The sequence below is a fragment of the Pleurodeles waltl genome, chromosome 6, assembly GCF_031143425.1.
Source record: "Pleurodeles waltl isolate 20211129_DDA chromosome 6, aPleWal1.hap1.20221129, whole genome shotgun sequence".
NCBI classification, from domain to species: Eukaryota; Metazoa; Chordata; class Amphibia; order Caudata; family Salamandridae; genus Pleurodeles; species Pleurodeles waltl.
In genome coordinates this window covers 53,423,814-53,441,926 of record NC_090445.1, presented here as the reverse complement: position 1 = coordinate 53,441,926, position 18,113 = coordinate 53,423,814, and the positions used below count along the sequence as shown (strand labels likewise).

Here is an 18,113-nt window from a genome sequence, read left to right as displayed (position 1 = left end):
CATTAGAGTAGCATGCTAAAGAACCACCCCCTTTCCCAACCTACAAACCCACATTGGGCGACATGGCAAAATGCCCTTGTGGGTCTTTAAGTTGTCACATACAACAGGCTGCTGAGGAATCACGGTTGAACCAGTACATGGAGTTTTCCTTTCCTACAAAAGGACCTGTTGCTGTGGTCCTGTACCCGTTGCCGTCCCTGCTGTGTGGTGGATCCAGCATATGAGAAACATAATCCTGGGCAGTGATTGTTCTGCCAGCTGCGGGCTGCTCTTCTTGCAGCTCTGAGGTTTCAAGCTTAGCTGCCCTGGCTACAGGGCTGTAGCTCAAACAAGACTTGGCCATTGTGGGGAGCCCTGACTCCAACAAAGCAGCATCATGACAATACCGTTCTGGGATAAGAAACTGTGTCTTACATGGTCTACACAGAATTCTCATGTGGGTGTGCAACCAAGTGAATTTTCTTAGAAGGATCTGCTTCTCTGTGTGCTGCAACAGCAAAAGTTTGACAGCCCACTAGTTCCAGTTGTCAATAGCATCTAACAAATGATCTTTCCTCTCGTAGATCACAGCTCAGGATGTGACAACTTGTAAACTTGATATTCTGAAGAAACATAAATATATCCAACTAGTAGCTGCAGGCCCAGTGTTTCCGAAAGCCAGAAAGGTTCCCATCCTGCTCTCCACCAAGAAGGGGTACCTGTTCATCCAGACTGAAAAGCCAATCTACACACCTACCCAGGAAGGTAAGTGTCCCCCTATGAATACATGCTTTCCTCTGAGGGGTTTCATCATAATGTTAGTATGCTGCATAATCACACATGAGAAGACCTTTGAAATGTTTAACTCGTAGCACTTCCTGTTGAAAGTTAGAGGGTCAAGTGTAGGCGACACCTTACGATAAGCTGATCCTAATTCTTCTAACATGAAGATCTGTTTTTAGTATTATTTTCCTGACTGCAAACTGAGTGTATTTTATGAATCAAAAAATCAGATCTTTCTACTGAGGTTTTAGGTTACAGCCACCACTGCCTTCAACCAAAAGGCTGGTGTGGACTGATGATAGATGGACAATTAACCCTCAAGTGTCCCAATTCAATTAGAAAGTGGATGGTGATTTGGTGGTTTGGTTAGTATCAGTAGAGGTTAAGCTCATTTACTGACCGCAGAAGTCTGCATCAGTTTTTACACTTAACCTGACAGGTATCAACCAGGAGAAGGATGCCGATGAGCAGTAGGTGAGGGTGCTGCTTAGCGTGGACTTTATGCTGCGAGGGGGCTGTCCAGCAATGACTTCATTTGAATGGGACACCTAGAATACATTTTTTTTTTTTTAATCAGTGAATTCTGTGAGTAGTGTTCTTCATTTGCTACCAAAGTAACCAATTGGATTAATGTTACTGACACCAATTATTTTTAAACAAAATGAATTGAATCATGGTACTCCTATGCTGATGTGGAGCAATCTGATAAAAATATTGGTGTGGTACACCGCATACAGTTCATTACTTGGCACTGGCCTCTGGTGGGTCGTTCTCCACTATTTCAAGAAGTGCTGCTTTGTGGTAAAGTATTGATGGGCTTTGATTTCATTTCAGTGCAGCACTATGATATGATGTTTCTCCTGGACAGAGTACTCATGGTTTATTGTTTTACAAACACACAGTATTCCTGATGGCCTTACCTCTTGTGGCAGTGTACTTACATTTGACTGTGCTCAGTGTTTCTGAACAAGGCAATTTGAAACACACACTGGGCATTGTGGGCTATTAGTTGAAGTGGGACTAGCCCTCTTCAAGTAATAATGGCACTATTCCTCTCTAATTTAAACCTGGGTTCAACCCTTGGTAGCTGTAGCACAGAGCACACTGGCCTAACTTAGGAGAAATGTGTAAAGCATTTATAAGTCCTGAAAACAGTAGATCACAATAAAAATCCCACTCCAACTTATGAAAATGTAGGGAATTTTAATGAACAAATAGAAACCAAAACAACATCAATTGTATGCTGGGAACCAGAGATATGATTTTTCAAAGTTAGATGTCAAAAAGCACAAAATGCCAACCGTGAATAACATGGGTATCTGGTCACACTAGACCAAGTCAAAGTAAAATGAAAAAGCTGACCGCAATGGAGCTAGATTGGAATATAGGGACCAGCTTTGATCCGGTGAAAGTTTCACTTGTTCTTCCTTTTGAATAAAAATTCTTGTTGATGAAGGAGTCTAGTCAAGGGGTTGTTCTGTAGCCTGGATCGGAATAACAGCTCGCTGCCAGTGCAATAACGAAGTCCTAGTCCCCGCACAAACTTCATTTTGGCAGGAAAAGAAGGGTAGTTGTTGTTGAGATGAAAAGCTCCATGTGGGCTGTATCCTTGAATGTCTTGTGGGATGCACTAACTGTGTTGACCTTGGTGAACTCTGTTCACAGGGAAAGGGAGAGGGATAGCTATTGCAATTTGTGATGAACTCTGTGCGAGATGTCCGGCCAAGTGAATCCGACTGGTGATGTGTCTACAGTGACTGCAGTTTCAGCAGTATTCCAGTATGAGCCTCTAATTCTTTTTAGAAAATGTTGAGGACAGTCTCTTTGTGCCCAGTTTTGCAGTCCTTGCAGTAGACAAGTGTACTCTAACACCAATCAAAGGGTCCAGGATATTCTGGGCACCTCTTGGGAGTTAGGACTCAGTCTCCCATAAGCCACCATCAGGGTCCAGGGCAATTTCAGTTGTAACAGGTCAGCTGGGCTCAGTTAAATGGGAGCCAGTCAAGTTCTGAGAGTTTATCTCCACTGGTTACTGGAGATGCAGTCCTCTCTCTGAAGTCTAGGGTTCAGCAGGCAAAGTCCTTCTCCTGTCTTCCATAGTTTCAGAGGTGTTCTGAAGAAGGTACCCAAGGGTACTGCTTTTATGGCTGGCACTAGCTTGTAGGTGGTAGAGACTCTCTAGCTAGCAGGGTGAAAGCTCCAAGGGGCAAACTTAACTACCTTGACATCATTTACTGGGTGTGAGGCTCTAAACAATCCCATGGTGCCCTCCACCCCCACTGGGACAGTGGGATTGGTGCCACTCAGGCTACTTGGACAATGGCAGGGGCCGTCCTAGGTGTGAGTTACATCTGTCTGTGACAGGGGCTGACCTTTTGATGTTCATACAGTTGTGTGGCACATCCCACAGGCTTTTTTGTAAGAAGAGGTCACATCTCTTCCCAGCCAAGGCCCTTTTGTTTTCTTTTCTGAGAGCAATTACCGCCTCCCAGCAGGCTGCCAGGTGCCATTTCAGGATTGTTGGACCTGGCCATTTTTGCAGGGCTAGAACCAGACTTTTGTCTTCTGTTGCTGAACCCATTTTTGTTGGCATTAGGACTCTTAGTGCACTTTCCCGTGCCTACCAGCGGTAAAGCACTTGTGTTATTTCCCTAAAGCATAGTGCAGTTGGCTTACACTGATTGAAACTTTTAATTTACTTGTAGGTCCCTAGTATATGGTACCATGGTTACCAAGGTCATGTAAATTAAATGCTAATAATGGGTAGCAGCACTCATTATGCCACCCACTCATGTAGCTTTTTAAAACATATCTAAGGCCTGGCACTGCAGCCTCTAGTGCATGTTTAAAGTGCCATTTCAACCTAGCAAAATAAACATTTTGCCTAGTCTAAACCTTCATTTTTAATATGTATGTCATACCTAAGGCAGTCCCTAAAGGCCTATACAGGGGGTAATTTGGGGCATAATTAAGAGTCCCTAGCACCACTGGGGCGTCACTTTAAGTGACGCTCCGGTGGCTCTATGCCCTGCGCTGTATTTACAAGGTGGCGTTAAGCCACTTTTTGTGGCTTAACGCTACCTTGTAAATATGGCCCCTTCACATGCAGCCCTTTGCATGGAAGTGGTGTGCAATGTGTGTTGCTGTGGGCGTGCCACAGCAACGACCATTGCATTTTGACTCTGCATCAGATTCATGAGATTTTGTAAACCTGAGGCAGCACCAAAATCTAACGCCACTATGCAGCATGCATAGAAGAGCAAAATGCCAGACATGATTATTTATGTGCCGGAAGGTGTCCCTTCCTGTACCTAAACAATCATTTCAAAATGACGCTGCATTTTGCAGAGCACACAGATTTGCCAAATCGGCATCAGTGATTGTTTATGTGTAGGAAGGGGCACTTTGCCACACATAACAATCAAACCCCTCAATGCAGACATCCTTGCACAATGATGCAAGGATGCCTGCGTAGGTGCTAGGCAGCTCAACTTAGCGCTAGAGCAGGGGACAACACAGGGTGCACTGTATTCAATTAAATACGGCGCATCCCTGCATTGTGAAAATGATGCTGCCAATTGTGGCGCAGTGCCGCGCTCTGTCATTTTCTGTTAAATATAGGCCATTGTGTTTAAGATGTGATCCACATGTACAGTTATTTTTCACTTTTGTAAGCCTTATTTCACCCATTGACTAACACTGGCTTGCCCTATTATATTTAATAAGTGCTAACTTTGGATAGAGAGAAGATTGATGTATGGGGGATAGAATATGTGTAAGTTAATGATTGTTTGATATTCAGAAAGGGATTTACGAGTATAAAATTTAGAAGTGCGGAGTCTCTGCACATAAAAAGATAGGTCAGTCCCATGATGTTTACCCTCAAATGAATTGCAATTTTAAAGTGAAGTCAGATTTTAAGTGACAATTCTGAAAATGACACTTTTAGAAAGTTGGCATTTTCTTGTCCTAACCATCTGTGCCTTCTGCCAGTGTCCTGGGTCACATGCTTGTGAATGACCCTGCTGTTGGGGATTTGTGTATTACTTCCAGACAGAGACACAAATAGGGCTTAGGTGTGGACATGATGATAGTATGGATGGGGGAAGGGAGTACCCACCCTGACTTACACTTCAAAGGGCTTTGCCTCCTGCACACCATGAATCTGACACCAGGCCTACCTGCCTTTTGTCACCTCTAGAAGGTTTGTACCATTGACAGAGCAAGGGGGGGATGTAGTGAGGCGCTCAAGATAGCGGCCGCAGGTTTAAGGAGCTCTTGAGACAAACTCCCATGAGAGCGCCTCTCTAGTGGACCCCGTCAACCTGCACTGCCCGAGAGGTGGCCAGCACCCTGCTCACCCCTTACACCGCTGCCCTAACTGTGGGGAAACAGCCGTGAACTGCAGTGACTACAGCCTGGGTGAAGAGATTTATCCTGCTTGGGCCTGAACACTTTGGGGGGCCCAGGTTGGATGGAGGTGGCCTACAGTTGCAGAAAGCAGCATCACCCACTTGGCTCTTGCAGTTGTTGGGAGACACCGCACCTGCCTGGCTGCTCCAACCCCCTGTGTGGTGTTGAGTGGTGGGCATGGCCTAAAAGACAGCCGCACCCTCATCCTCCAGGGTTGTGGCCTGCAATACTACTGCCGCAGAGGAGGCCTATGTCTTGCACTAAAGCCAAGAGGCCGTGAGTACCTGGGACTGAGGCCCTACAAGGGGGGCTGTGCTGCCCTAGATCCTACACAAGTGGCATACGTGGGACCCTGGCATACCTGGTGTAGCTGGACAGTTGGGGTCGAAGTGGACAACAGAACTGGGGGGATAGGCCTCCCAATCATTTCCATGTTTGCAAACCCTGGGGGCCCAGTGACACCGCGGGTGAGGAGCAGATCGTGAGGGGGACATAACCTCTGATCTACACTGCAGGGCCTGGTGAAGTACCAACTGGTCTAACCCCTTGGTAGAGTAGAGATGCCCGTGAAAGACTCTGTTGCTGCAGTGGATCGCATTTCCTACTGGTCCTCCCAGATGGCATACGCTGCAGGTGGAATAAAGTGAATGACCGGTTCAAATTCGAAGTGGGCTTGAGGCTGCTTGTGCCAGCCCTGTCATGGCCCGACTGGTGGCCCTTGCTGCGGGACCTAGAGTGGACCTGGTGTGGGCACCTACACATTTCTCGAACCCGGTGCCCTCCTCGAGGCTCCCCACCTGGACCCTGATGTCGGTCGAACCAAACTGGCTCAGACAACAGTGCCCTGCTGCACTGGTAAAGGGGAAATCAGGGTGCTGTGGGGGTCACCCCAAAACTCTTCTGATTCCTCACCGGTGGCAGCCCCCACTGGCTCCACTCTCAACAAACTGGAATGGAGAGCTATGGAGATTTGTGATTCATGCTCCACCCGACACCTTGCCTCTCGGCCTGGGAGTCTCCCGAGAGGATCAAAGGAGACTATGGGAATGAATATATCATCACGCCTCTACACTACAGGATATTGTCCCAGGCTACAGGACTGAACAGCTCAACTCACCTGCCTGGTAGACCACATGCACCTCCTGCACATAGAGGGCAGACCCCACAGCAATAATATTCGAGTGGTGGGAAACCCCAAAAGAGCAGAGGGAAGAGCCTGGTAGACCCAGCTGGCCTCTCACCAATGTATGTTGTGTAGTGTGCCCACAGAGTGCCAGCTGGACAATGTCCATTGGGCATGGCCTCCAGCCCAATGGTGGCCAGCTACCTAATTACTGAGGCCTCAATTACATTCTTTGCCAGGCGAGAACTTCAGACCCCATCATGGTGGACTCTCTAGAGTGATGCTCTTCCCTGACTTTACCCTGGCAGTCCAGAAGTCTAGAGGATCCTACAGAGAGGCCAAGAAAGACCTTGATCTTCAATATATCCTTCACTTTCCCTCACATCTTCACATGGTAGCAGATCGATTCCTTGAAAGCCCTGCAGAGGAGTGGGCCTGGCTGGGTCTCCACTACAGTCGAGTGGGTTCTCCACCTTGTCAAGCTCAAATGCTCTCTCCCCTAAGGGAAGGGCAAAAATGTTGCAAGAAATGTCGACCACAGATGGCTCCCACATTGGATCAAGCCTGGATGTCGGGCTGTACTGAGATTTGCTGAGGCCTCGCTATCTGCACCCCCCTCCGCCTCCATGATGGGAACCTCAGTATCCCTATTGGACTCTGACTCACAGTCCTCACAACCAGAGTGATCCTGAGTCACACCGCAGCCAGCAGATGAGCATGTCTGACCACAGCGAATGCAGATGACCCCAGAGGAACATTAAACTAGACCCAATATAAAAATCCTTACTAGCCTCCTTCTAAAAAAGGAATGACAACAACTAATCCTCAACCCAAACCCCCGGGTCGGTGCTCCTTTCTAGCCCTTGAAAAGCTTGCCATGAATGCTCTTCCCTGCCAGATTCCATTCCTCTCCCTCGGCAAAGGCTACTATGCTTTTTCTACTCTTTGGTTACGTAGTAAAGTTTGGATGGCCTGTTGGTCTCGGTCCCTCCAGTTCAGAGGTTTTGATATTCTTATAATCTCTATTTTAGAAACTCTCGCAACCCTCCATTTTGTCTACCACCACAGGAATAAGGCTGACTGCCTCAACACCCCACTGAGAGTGCAAACACTTGCAGTCACACTACAATACCTCAGACACGGCCTGTGACTGATAGTTTCCTAACCTGGCAAGTCTTGGACACCAGATTCATGGCCCAGCATTATAACCTTTGCTCCCAGCTCAGAAGATCTGGGGCCCATATTGGGCCAAGAGCTGCATATCAACAGGTAAGAAGGAGAAGACTTTGCTGCCAGTGGCGTGGCCAGCTAGTCTACACTTCCTTTTACTCCTAATACAGGGGTGCAGCTATCTGGATCTGCCGCGGAGGCCCCTCTACGGGTTACAGATTTGGTGGTGGACAAGGATGGACGCTATGTCCTGCTTCGAGGCAGCCTGGACAGACCAGCATAAGTCCTGGGATGCCTTTGTGCTCCTAACTTTAAACTAACAAGCCTTGATATTTCGCCACCCTCTCTTCACTCCTAGCAACATTAATAGATTCCCCATAGATACTGGTGGGTGATTCCCGCTGTGTAATGGATCTCACCCTTGATCGATCGCACACCCCACTTCCAGGTGCTCACGTTGGCTATAATGCCACTGCCTTGTCTGAATAGTTGTGCTACCAGTCCCTCAGTGACAAATTGCATGTGCATCACACTCATGACAGAGAATACTCATTCTTTTCTCTGCCACATAGACTAAATGCCCACTTAGACTGCATAGTATGTTCCACTGGCCATGCTCCACAGACTTCAAATGCTACTTACCTCTGCAGAACTTCCCCTGACCATAACTCACTCTATATTGATATGTGCTGTGGATGATTGCTGAGCCCAGTCCCGACATGGAGGCTACAGCCCCAATGGCTAGAAGACACAGTTTTCAAATCTACTGTCCATGGCACTATCACTGCATACTTCCCAGTCGAAGGGTCTACCGCCTCCCCACTCATGGAGTGGAAGCTTTCAAGGTGGTACCATGTGGTGTGTGCATCAGGACAGTTGTGGGATCCTGTTGCACAATCATAAATCAACTCACTGAGTTGGATAGAGCTCTGGGTTCCCTGGAGACACTGACTGACACCACACACAGAGACAACCTGGACAACATGTGGAGGACACTCAATACCTATTGGAGCGCCTCCCTGCCCAGACTGGATAACCCACATAACACAGGGAGGTGATCAGAGCCCTTCCCAGGGGCGTGTCGTCGGACCCTGATGGTCTGCCACTTGAGTTCTTTGCAGCATGTGAGCCTTCCTTGACTCCTTGCCTTATACAACTTTTTCAATCGGTGAGAGAGGTGGACTCCCTTCCTCCCTCCATGTGGGAAACTTAGGTGGTACAGTTCTTGAAACAGGGTTGGGACCCCTAAGTCCCATCCTCGTACAGGTTCATCTCCCTCCTCTTGATGGATTACAAGATTCTCAGCAAGGTCTTGGCGGCTCACATCCTCCCCCTCCTTCCTGAGCTTTCCACGCTAACCAGAATGACTTCCCCACATCACAACACACTGCTGAATATATGGCGCCTCTATTCAACTATGGAACAAATCCCTTAGGTGTGGCCCCAAGCAACATGCCTGTCCTAGATCCTACACAAGATCTGGCATACTCCTTAGATAAATTGAATTGGAACTATACGTTCTGGGACCTCCCGCACTTTGACTTTGGCCATTAGATGCTGGGCTGGATCCATCTCCTACACTCTGACCCCATGGCTAAAGCAGGACACCATATCTCAGAATCTTAGGGGGTCATTCTAACCTTGGCGGACGGCGGAGGCCGTCCGCCAAGGTACCGCCGTCAGAACACCGCACCGCGGTCGAAAGACCGCGGCGGTGATTCTGACATTTGCCCTGGGCTGGCGGGCGGCCGCAAAAAGGCCGCCCGCCAACCCAGGGCAAATCAACCTTCCCACTAGGATGCCGGCTCAGAATTGAGCCGGCGGAGTGGGAAGGTGCGACGGGTGCAGTTGCACCCGTCGCGTATTTCAGTGTCTGCAAAGCAGACACTGAAATACTTTGCGGGGCCCTCCTACGGGGGCCCCTGCAGTGCCCATGCCATTGGCATGGGCACTGCAGGGGCCCCCAGGGGCCCCGCGGCACCCCCTACCGCCATCCTGTTCATGGCGGGAGAGCCGCCATGAACAGGATGGCGGTAGGGGGTGTCTGAATCCCCATGGCGGCGGAGCGCGCTCCGCCGCCATGGAGGATTCAGACGGGCAGCGGAAAGTCGGCGGTACCCCGCCGGCTTTCCGCTTCTGGCCGCGGCTGTACCGCTGCGGTCAGAATGCCCGGCGGTGCACCGCCAGCCTGTTGGCGGTGCTACCGCCAACCTCCGCCCTGGCGGTAATTACCGCCAGGGTGAGAATGACCCTCTTAGTCTATACACAGAGGCACCCACCAGGGCTGCTCTCTGTGCTCTCTACTGTTTGTACTGAAGTTGGAACCACTAACAGTGCAATTGCAGGCTTGGGGCAATGACTGAGGCATCCCTCTGGACGCCTAGGTGGAGACAACATGATTATCTACATCCAAGATGTCTACGGGGACCTGACTGACCTCTCCTCCATCCTGTCTAGCTTTGGAGAGTTGTTGGGCCTTAAGATCAATTATACTAAGATGCTTGTCTTCCCCCTGGTGGAGCTTCTGGTCCGGATGGGTGCTGGGCACCTTACCTAGACCTCTCAAACCATTTAGTATCTTGGGATTCTGATATATCCAACAGTGGGTAACCTTGGTAAGATAATGGGATCCCTGAATTCTCAGATCTCCCTCTAGACATGCCCTCCCCCTATGTGGTGGGTCGTGTAGCTCTCTCCAGAATGGTGATGCTGCCCCGTCTGGTAAACCATTTTACCAACATGCCATTTCAGATCCCAAAGACCACCCTCCAACACCTAGACTCAATGTATATAGACCTTATATGGGGCCCTGGACAGAAGAGAGTGGTGCTTTGTACATTATAACTGCCGGCCTCTGCGGGGGCACTGGAGCCCTGAATTTCACATGCTATTATCTGGCTGAAAAACTTCACTGGGTCGTCTGCTGGTTGTCAGGTCATCACACTGAGGAGATGGAGACTCTGCAGGCCGGAGTCTTCAAAGGCTTTTTAACACCATTACTTCTCCCGGGATGCCAAACAAAGGGTCTCTACCCACTCCTTCTTCACACGCCCGAGAGTGCTTGTGAAGGGAGCTGGTGCCATACAACCCTAAACCCCACTGATCCTGCTCCTGGGACTTCCTCTGCAGGACATGTTCATGTTGGGAGCTCTGATGTCCCTCCAAGACCTTGATGAGCTCTATGGTATTCACAGGGAGAGTTCCTGACTAACTGTGTGCTTCAGGCAACACTGCAATGGTACTGGGGGGTTTGCAAGCTGGAACTGCTGCAATACCCACTGCACATACATTACATCAAATGTGACAGGGGAGGAGACTGGTAATGTGGATATACTGAGTCTTTGCCCACAACCCCCAAGAGGCGTTGGCCCACCTGTGGTTCAGTTAGGAGGATTCTTTGGAGCAACCATTCCATGACTATGAATGGCTCAGGGTGCAGGATGACCCCAACAAGAGCCAATATAAATAAATACAACTCTGCCTTTTGCACAGGGCCTATCTAACACCTCAATGTCTCCACCACATCTTTTCTACATTTGCAAACGAGTGCCCCAGTTGCAATGGATTCCACGGATGTAGTTCACATGTTTTTGACCTGTGGGACCTACAACTTTTCTGGGACACTCTTTTGTCAGACTTCACAGGCTATGGGCAGGAACTTCTTAGACACTGCTCAACAATGTTTGCTCAACCTGCTCCCCCATCACAAAGTTCAAAAGGCCACAACTTGATTTACTAGCCTGGCTCTCCTCATGGCCAATAGAGTTATAGCAATGCAATGGAAATTAGTCATACCCCCCTCGATCCTGCTTTGGCGTGCTGTCTACACTAAGTGGGCACAGGTGGAGAACTCGGTACTTCACAGGGAGGAGTGCCCTTCAAGGAGAACTGAGATTAGATTCTGTGTGACTTCATACCCTGGACCGCAGATGACTCCCAGCCACCTTAAGAGCTTATGCCTAGCCTCACGCTTGAACAATACCTTACCAACCTTTCAAGCCCCCTTAAGGTCTCTGAACCCCTGACCCTCCCTAGACCAAATACCCCTGAACAGTGCTGCTCTCAACCTTTAAAATCCCCATCCCAGGCAATCATACCCAGAATTGAAGCATGTGAGTGTTGGGTGGGGGGGGGGTGGGTGAGATTATCTGTTCACCTCAGGTTGTTAATTTTGGTTACTTTACTCTTTCAGGAAAATGATGTTGCATCATAAACACAAGATAACCCATGAACAAAATGGGAGTGTGTTGTACCACTTCCCACATGGTCCCATTGTACCGGTGCTTGCATGGAACAACACCTACAATTGTGCTTGAAAGTACATTTGCTGTAATGTATTCCATCTTGTATGTGTCAAAACAAATTGGTTTAAAAATAAAAAAAGATGGGGGGAGGGGAAAACCTTTCCACAACCAAGTGTGGGGATAGAGCAGGGACTTAACCCCCCCTGCACACACAGGCTGGGACCAGGTATGAATAATGGCTCTCCTGACCCACTCTTCAAATCACTACTGTACCTGTGAAAGTTAGAGAAGAAGGACTGCCTTACTCCTTCAAGGACTGCCTTGCTCTCTGAGAAGGAAGACTGAACATGCTTACCTTCACCTCTGGCTAACCTGAGTGACTCCAAAGGTCAGTTGACTGACCTGTGTGAGCTACACACATCTAGCTCCAGAGGCCTCACTGCAACTGCCCAGCAGACCTGCTGCACTGGACCTACCTGAGCCCTGCCGACCTCTGTTGGAGTGAGTGCCTTATCCCCAAGAGGTGCCTCCCCAGGTACTGGAATCTTGGCTGGCATCAGAGTGTACATCTCCCAAAAGAAAAGGTGAAATCCGTAACTTTGGGCTCTTTGCGAGTGCGAGCTAGACCCTTTGTGTCCAAGACTCTGCTGTCAGTGTTGACTGCCAGTGAGAAGCTCTGGTGGGACCTGCTCTTCGCACTGCAGACACCACCAGCGACGTATGACCATGTAATATTTGCACCACGCACTACAGCAATGACAGCTTACGGTGACCACCAATGCAAAGCAATCACCTCCTGCAATGCCAGACTGACTCTTTTTGCTACAGTAATGAATCTGCTCAATTAATAGCAAAAACCTCAATTTACCAATATATTGTGAAAATGCACTCCAAATTGCACCACCACTTACCTCCTAGACTCTCTCGCAGCCAGGCTTTGGCTGATTTGGTATACTTACTTTTTAAATAACTGTAGTGTATTTCACTAGCTTCAGTGAGGTCACATTAATGGCCAACACCCCCCCCCCCCCATCCCTACTCTTAAAATTATTCCAGCACAAATGTGCAAGTCAACATGCTATGCTGTTACCTATGCAGCAGGAAGTTCCAGCTGACCAAGTACCATTGGTTTCTGCCATAGTCAGTCTACTAAGGAGGTGTGGAGAAAGATGTGCTTAATTCATTCAAATGTTTTGTAGGAGGCTGGACTGGCTTGTAGTGAGTACCAAGGGGTACTTGCACCTTGCACCAGGCCCAGTTATCCCTTATTAGTGTATAGGGTGTCTAGCAGCTTAGGCTGATAGATAATGGTAGCTTAGCAGAGCAGCTTAGGCTGAACTAGGAGACGTGTGAAGCTACTACAGTACCACTTAGTGTCATATGCTCAATATCATAAGAAAACACAATACACAGTTATACTAAAAATAAAGGTACTTTATTTTTATGACAATATGCCAAAGTATCTTAGAGTGTACCCCCAGTGAGAGGATAGGAAATATACACAAGATATATATACACAATAGCAAAAATATGCAGTATAGTCTTAGAAAACAGTGCAAACAATGTATAGTTACAGTAGGATGCAATGGGGAAACATAGGGATAGGGGCAACACAAACCATATACTCCAAAAGTGGAATGCGAACCACGAATGGACCCCAAACCTATGTGACCTTGTAGAGGGTCACTGGGACTATTAGAAAATAGTGAGAGTTAGAAAAATAACCCTCCCCAAGACCCTGAAAAGTGAGTGCAAAGTGCACTAAAGTTCCCCTAAGGACAAAAGAGTCGTGTTAGAGGAATAATGCAGGAAAGACACAAACCAGCAATGCAACAACTGTGGATTTCCAATCTAGGGTACCTGTGGAACAAGGGGACCAAGTCCAAAAGTCACAAGCAAGTCGGAGATGGGCAGATGCCCAGGAAATGCCAGCTGCGGGTGCAAAGAAGCTTCGACTGGACCGAAGAAGCTGAGGTTTCTGCAGGAACGAAAAGGGCTAGAGACTTCCCCTTTGGTGGACGGATCTCTCTCGCCTTGGAGAGTCGTGCAGAAGTGTTTTCCCGCCGAAAGAACGCCAACAAGCCTTGCTAGCTGCAAATAGTGCGTTTGGCGTTTTTGGACGCTGCTGGGGCCCAGGAGGGACCAGGAGGTCGTAAATTGGACCTGAAGAGAGAGGGGACGTCGAGCAAGACAAAGAGCCCTCACTGAAGCAGGTAGCACCCAGAGAAGTGCCAGAAACAGGCACTACGAGGATGCGTGAAATGGTGCTCGCCGAAGTTGCACAAAGGAGTCCCACGTCGCCGGAGACCAACTTAGAAAGTCGTGCAATGCAGGTTAGAGTGCCGTGGACCCAGGCTTTGCTGTGCACGAAGGATTTCCGCCGGAAGTGCACAGGGGCCGGAGTAGCTGCAAAGTCGCGGTTCCCAGCAATGCAGCCCAGCGAGGTGAGGCAAGGACTTACCTCCACCAAACTTGGGCTGAAGAGTCACTGGACTGTGGGGGTCACTTGGACAGAGTCGCTGGATTCGAGGGACCTCGCTCGTCGTGCTGAGAGGAGACCCAAGGGAGCGGTAATGCAGCTTTTTGGTGCCTGCGGTTGCAGGGGGAAGATTCCGTCGACCCACAGGAGATTTCTTCGGAGCTTCTGGTGCAGAGAGGAGGCAGACTACCCCCACAGCATGCACAAGCAGGAAAACAGTCGAGAAGGCGGCAGGATCAGCGTTACAGAGTTGCAGTAGTCGTCTTTGCTACTATGTTGCAGGTTTGCAGGCTTCCAGCGCGGTCAGCGGTCGATTCCTTATCAGAAGGTGAAGAGAGAGATGCAGAGGAACTCGGCTGAGCTCATGCATTCGTTATCTAAAGTTTCCCCAGAGACAGAGACCCTAAATAGCCAGAAAAGAGGGTTTGGCTACCTAGGAGAGAGGATAGGCTACTAACACCTGAAGGAGCCTATCAGCAGGAGTCTCTGACGTCACCTGGTGGCACTGGCCACTCAGAGCAGTCCAGTGTGCCAGCAGCACCTCTGTTTCCAAGATGGCAGAGGTCTGGAGCACACTGGAGGAGCTCTGGACACCTCCCAGGGGAGGTGCAGGTCAGGGGAGTGGTCACTCCCCTTTCCTTTGTCCAGTTTCGCGCCAGAGCAGGGGCTAAGGGGTCCCTGAACCGGTGTAGACTGGCTTATGCAGAATTGGGCACATCTGTGCCCAACAAAGCATTTCCAGAGGCTGGGGGAGGCTACTCCTCCCCTGCCTTCACACCATTTTCCAAAGGGAGAGGGTGTCACACCCTCTCTCAGAGGAAGTTCTTTGTTCTGCCATCCTGGGCCAGGCCTGGCTGGACCCCAGGAGGGCAGCTGCCTGTCTGAGGGGTTGGCAGCAGCAGCAGCTGCAGTGAAACCCCAGGAAGGGCAGTTTGGCAGTACCAGGGTCTGTGCTACAGACCACTGGGATCATGGGATTGTGCCAACTATGCCAGGATGGTATAGAGGGGGCAATTCCATGATCATAGACATGTTACATGGCCATATTCGGAGTTACCATGGTGAAGCTACATATAGGTAGTGACCTACATGTAGTGCACGCGTGTAATGGTGTCCCCGCACTCACAAAGTTCAGGGAATTGGCTCTGAACAATGTGGGGGCACCTTGGCTAGTGCCAGGGTGCCCTCACACTAAGTAACTTTGCACCTAACCTTTACCAGGTAAAGGTTAGACATATAGGTGACTTATAAGTTACTTAAGTGCAGTGTAAAATGGCTGTGAAATAACGTGGACGTTATTTCACTCAGGCTGCAGTGGCAGGCCTGTGTAAGAATTGTCAGAGCTCCCTATGGGTGGCAAAAGAAATGCTGCAGCCCATAGGGATCTCCTGGAACCCCAATACCCTGGGTACCTCAGTACCATATACTAGGGAATTATAAGGGTGTTCCAGTAAGCCAATGTAAATTGGTAAAAATGGTCACTAGCCTGTTAGTGACAATTTAAAAGTAATGAGAGAGCATAACCACTGAGGTTCTGGTTAGCAGAGCCTCAGTGAGACAGTTAGGCACCACACAGGGAACATATACATGCACACCTATGAGCACTGGGGCCCTGTGTGACAGGGTCCCAGTGACACATACATATAGGCCACAAACCTATGAGCACTGGGGTCCTGACCAGCAGGACCCCAGTAACACATAACAACCATACTGAAAACATAGTGTTTTCACTATGAGCACTGAGGCCTGGCTATCAGGATCCCAGTGAGACAGTGAAAACAGTGACAAAACACCCTGACATACACTCACAAACAGGCCAAAAGTGGGGGTAACAAGGCTAGAAAGAGGCTACCTTCTCACATGTTTCAACTGGTAATTGATTGCTAATTGTGTTAATTAGTTTTAGTTATTTGGATGTAGTTAATTACATTTGTGTTGTTCCATTAGGCAAGTATATTAATTTTCAAAAACCCATATATTTTTTTTAATCGTTCTAACGATACAACTAAAGGAATTCTGCGATGCCATGTGCCTCATATTTGGGGGGGCCAACCCTTCCGGCACACCTTTGAGCCTTGCAAGGTTAGCAGGGGCCCCTGCTGGTTCTGCGCCTGTAGCTCTGTCCCCAGCACAAGTGGGGACCCAAGGATCCACTTCTGGATCCAGACTGATGCCTGTCGTAACACCTCCACCTTCCCTGACCCCGATGACGACTCTCCCAGTGCCTCAGACACCAACTGGCGGCGGATATACCATTTATATTCCCAACTCTGATATGGAGTCAGAGGAGCGTTGCTCAAAACCGTATCCGGCGCTATCAGGAGATATGCCTCCCAGATCACATCCTGAGCCGTATTCCTATGGGCTTGGACTCTGGAAGGAATGGGAGGTGTCACTGGACCCTGACGCAGTTCAGCCTTATGAGCAAGATCCATATCTGGTGCTGGAGCTAGTGGCCTGGACACTTCCCCAGATGCTGGCTGGCTTTCTCCCCTTATCATGGCTACAGAGGAGGGAGTGTCTCTTGCCATGGTGGTGCAGAGGGCTGCAGAGGTCCTCCACCTTCAGTTGCCCTTGGTGGCAGTCAAGACCAATGTCAGGGTGACTGGATAGTAGTGTTGGACTTGCATACATATTTTCTCATCTACATCCTGCCTGCCCAAAAGGCATTACCTGCGATTCACGGTCGGCCATGAGCAATTCCAGTTTCCTGTGTTCCCTTTTGGCCTGACCAGTGCCCCTCGGGTCTTCACGAAGGTGATGGCGGTGGTTGCAGCTCACCTGCAGAGATCAGGGGTGCCATACTTCTCCTATTTCGATGACTGGCTGTTGAAGGCGGTTTTGCCCCAGGCTGTCATTTCCCACCTCCTTACTACGCCAGACCTCCTGCACTTGCTTGAGTTCAATATAAATGTGCCGAAGTCACATGTGACTCCCTCTCAGAATTTCCTTTTTTGTCTGAGCTGGATACAATGCAGTTTCAGGCATACTCGCCAGAGTGGCGAGTTCGGGATATTCAGGCTATGATCCCGATGTTTAAGCCTCTATATTGGGTTCTGGTGACGTAAACTCTGAGGCTTCTGGGACTTATGGCCTCCTGTTAGTAACAAATACACTTTGGCATATGCAGGCTTTGCTGTGGGACCTGATGATCCAATGGGCCAGCATAAGGGAAATCTCTCTGACATGGTCCAGATCTGAGAGGGAACTGCAAAAGATTTGCAATGCTGACTAACAGACAGGGATGTGGGTCAAAGGCAGACCTCTCTCCCTTCCCCAACCAGACACACAGTAGTGGCAAATGTGTCACTGCTGGGATGGGGCAGAGATCTGGGAGAGGTGGAGATCAGAGGAATCTAGATGGAATATGTACTCCAAATCAATTGCTGGAGTTGCGGGCGATCCTAATAGCATTGAAGGCCTTCCTTCCTTCCATCAAAGGGAGGCTGGTGGAGTTGTTCATGGACAACACCAATGCCATGTGGTAATGCAACAAACAGGGTGGTGTATTTCAAGAGCGCCAGGGCATTTCCCTGATGATTTACACCTGGCCGACTCTCTGAACACCAAGGTGGACAAACTTATTCACAGATGCTTAGCAGATCACAGATGGTGTCTCCATCCAGAGGCGGCACAAGGTCTCTTTCAGCAGTGGGGAGAGCCTTGCTTAAATCTGTTTGCCTATGCTGAGAATGCGCAATGTCAGCAATTTTGTGCATTTGAGTTTCTAAGGTGGCTGTCGCTGTGTGCCACTTTTCGTTTAGAGTGGAGCACATGCATCCTGTATGCCTTTCTGCTCATCCCCACCGAGCCTAAGCCATCCTTGGGGCCCCAGATTGGCCACAGAGAGTCCGTAATCCCGAGCTCCTTAGCATGACAATTGATCCTTCGATCAGGCAGCCCCTCTGGGAGGATCTTCTGT

At 49.2% G+C, this 18,113-nt stretch overlaps 1 protein-coding gene across 1 annotated transcript in view; it reads left to right on the top strand.

Moving 5' to 3' along the window:
• The first annotated feature begins 376 nt into the window (after window positions 1-376).
• LOC138301475 (complement C4-like) overlaps window positions 377-18,113 on the top strand; it is a 685,953-nt gene continuing 668,216 nt past the window's right edge. Inside the window, exons 1-2 of the mRNA XM_069241987.1 lie at window positions 377-436; window positions 564-744. Of these exons, the coding sequence (XP_069098088.1) occupies window positions 377-436; window positions 564-744 (241 nt within the window). The remainder of the gene's footprint in view (window positions 437-563; window positions 745-18,113) is intronic.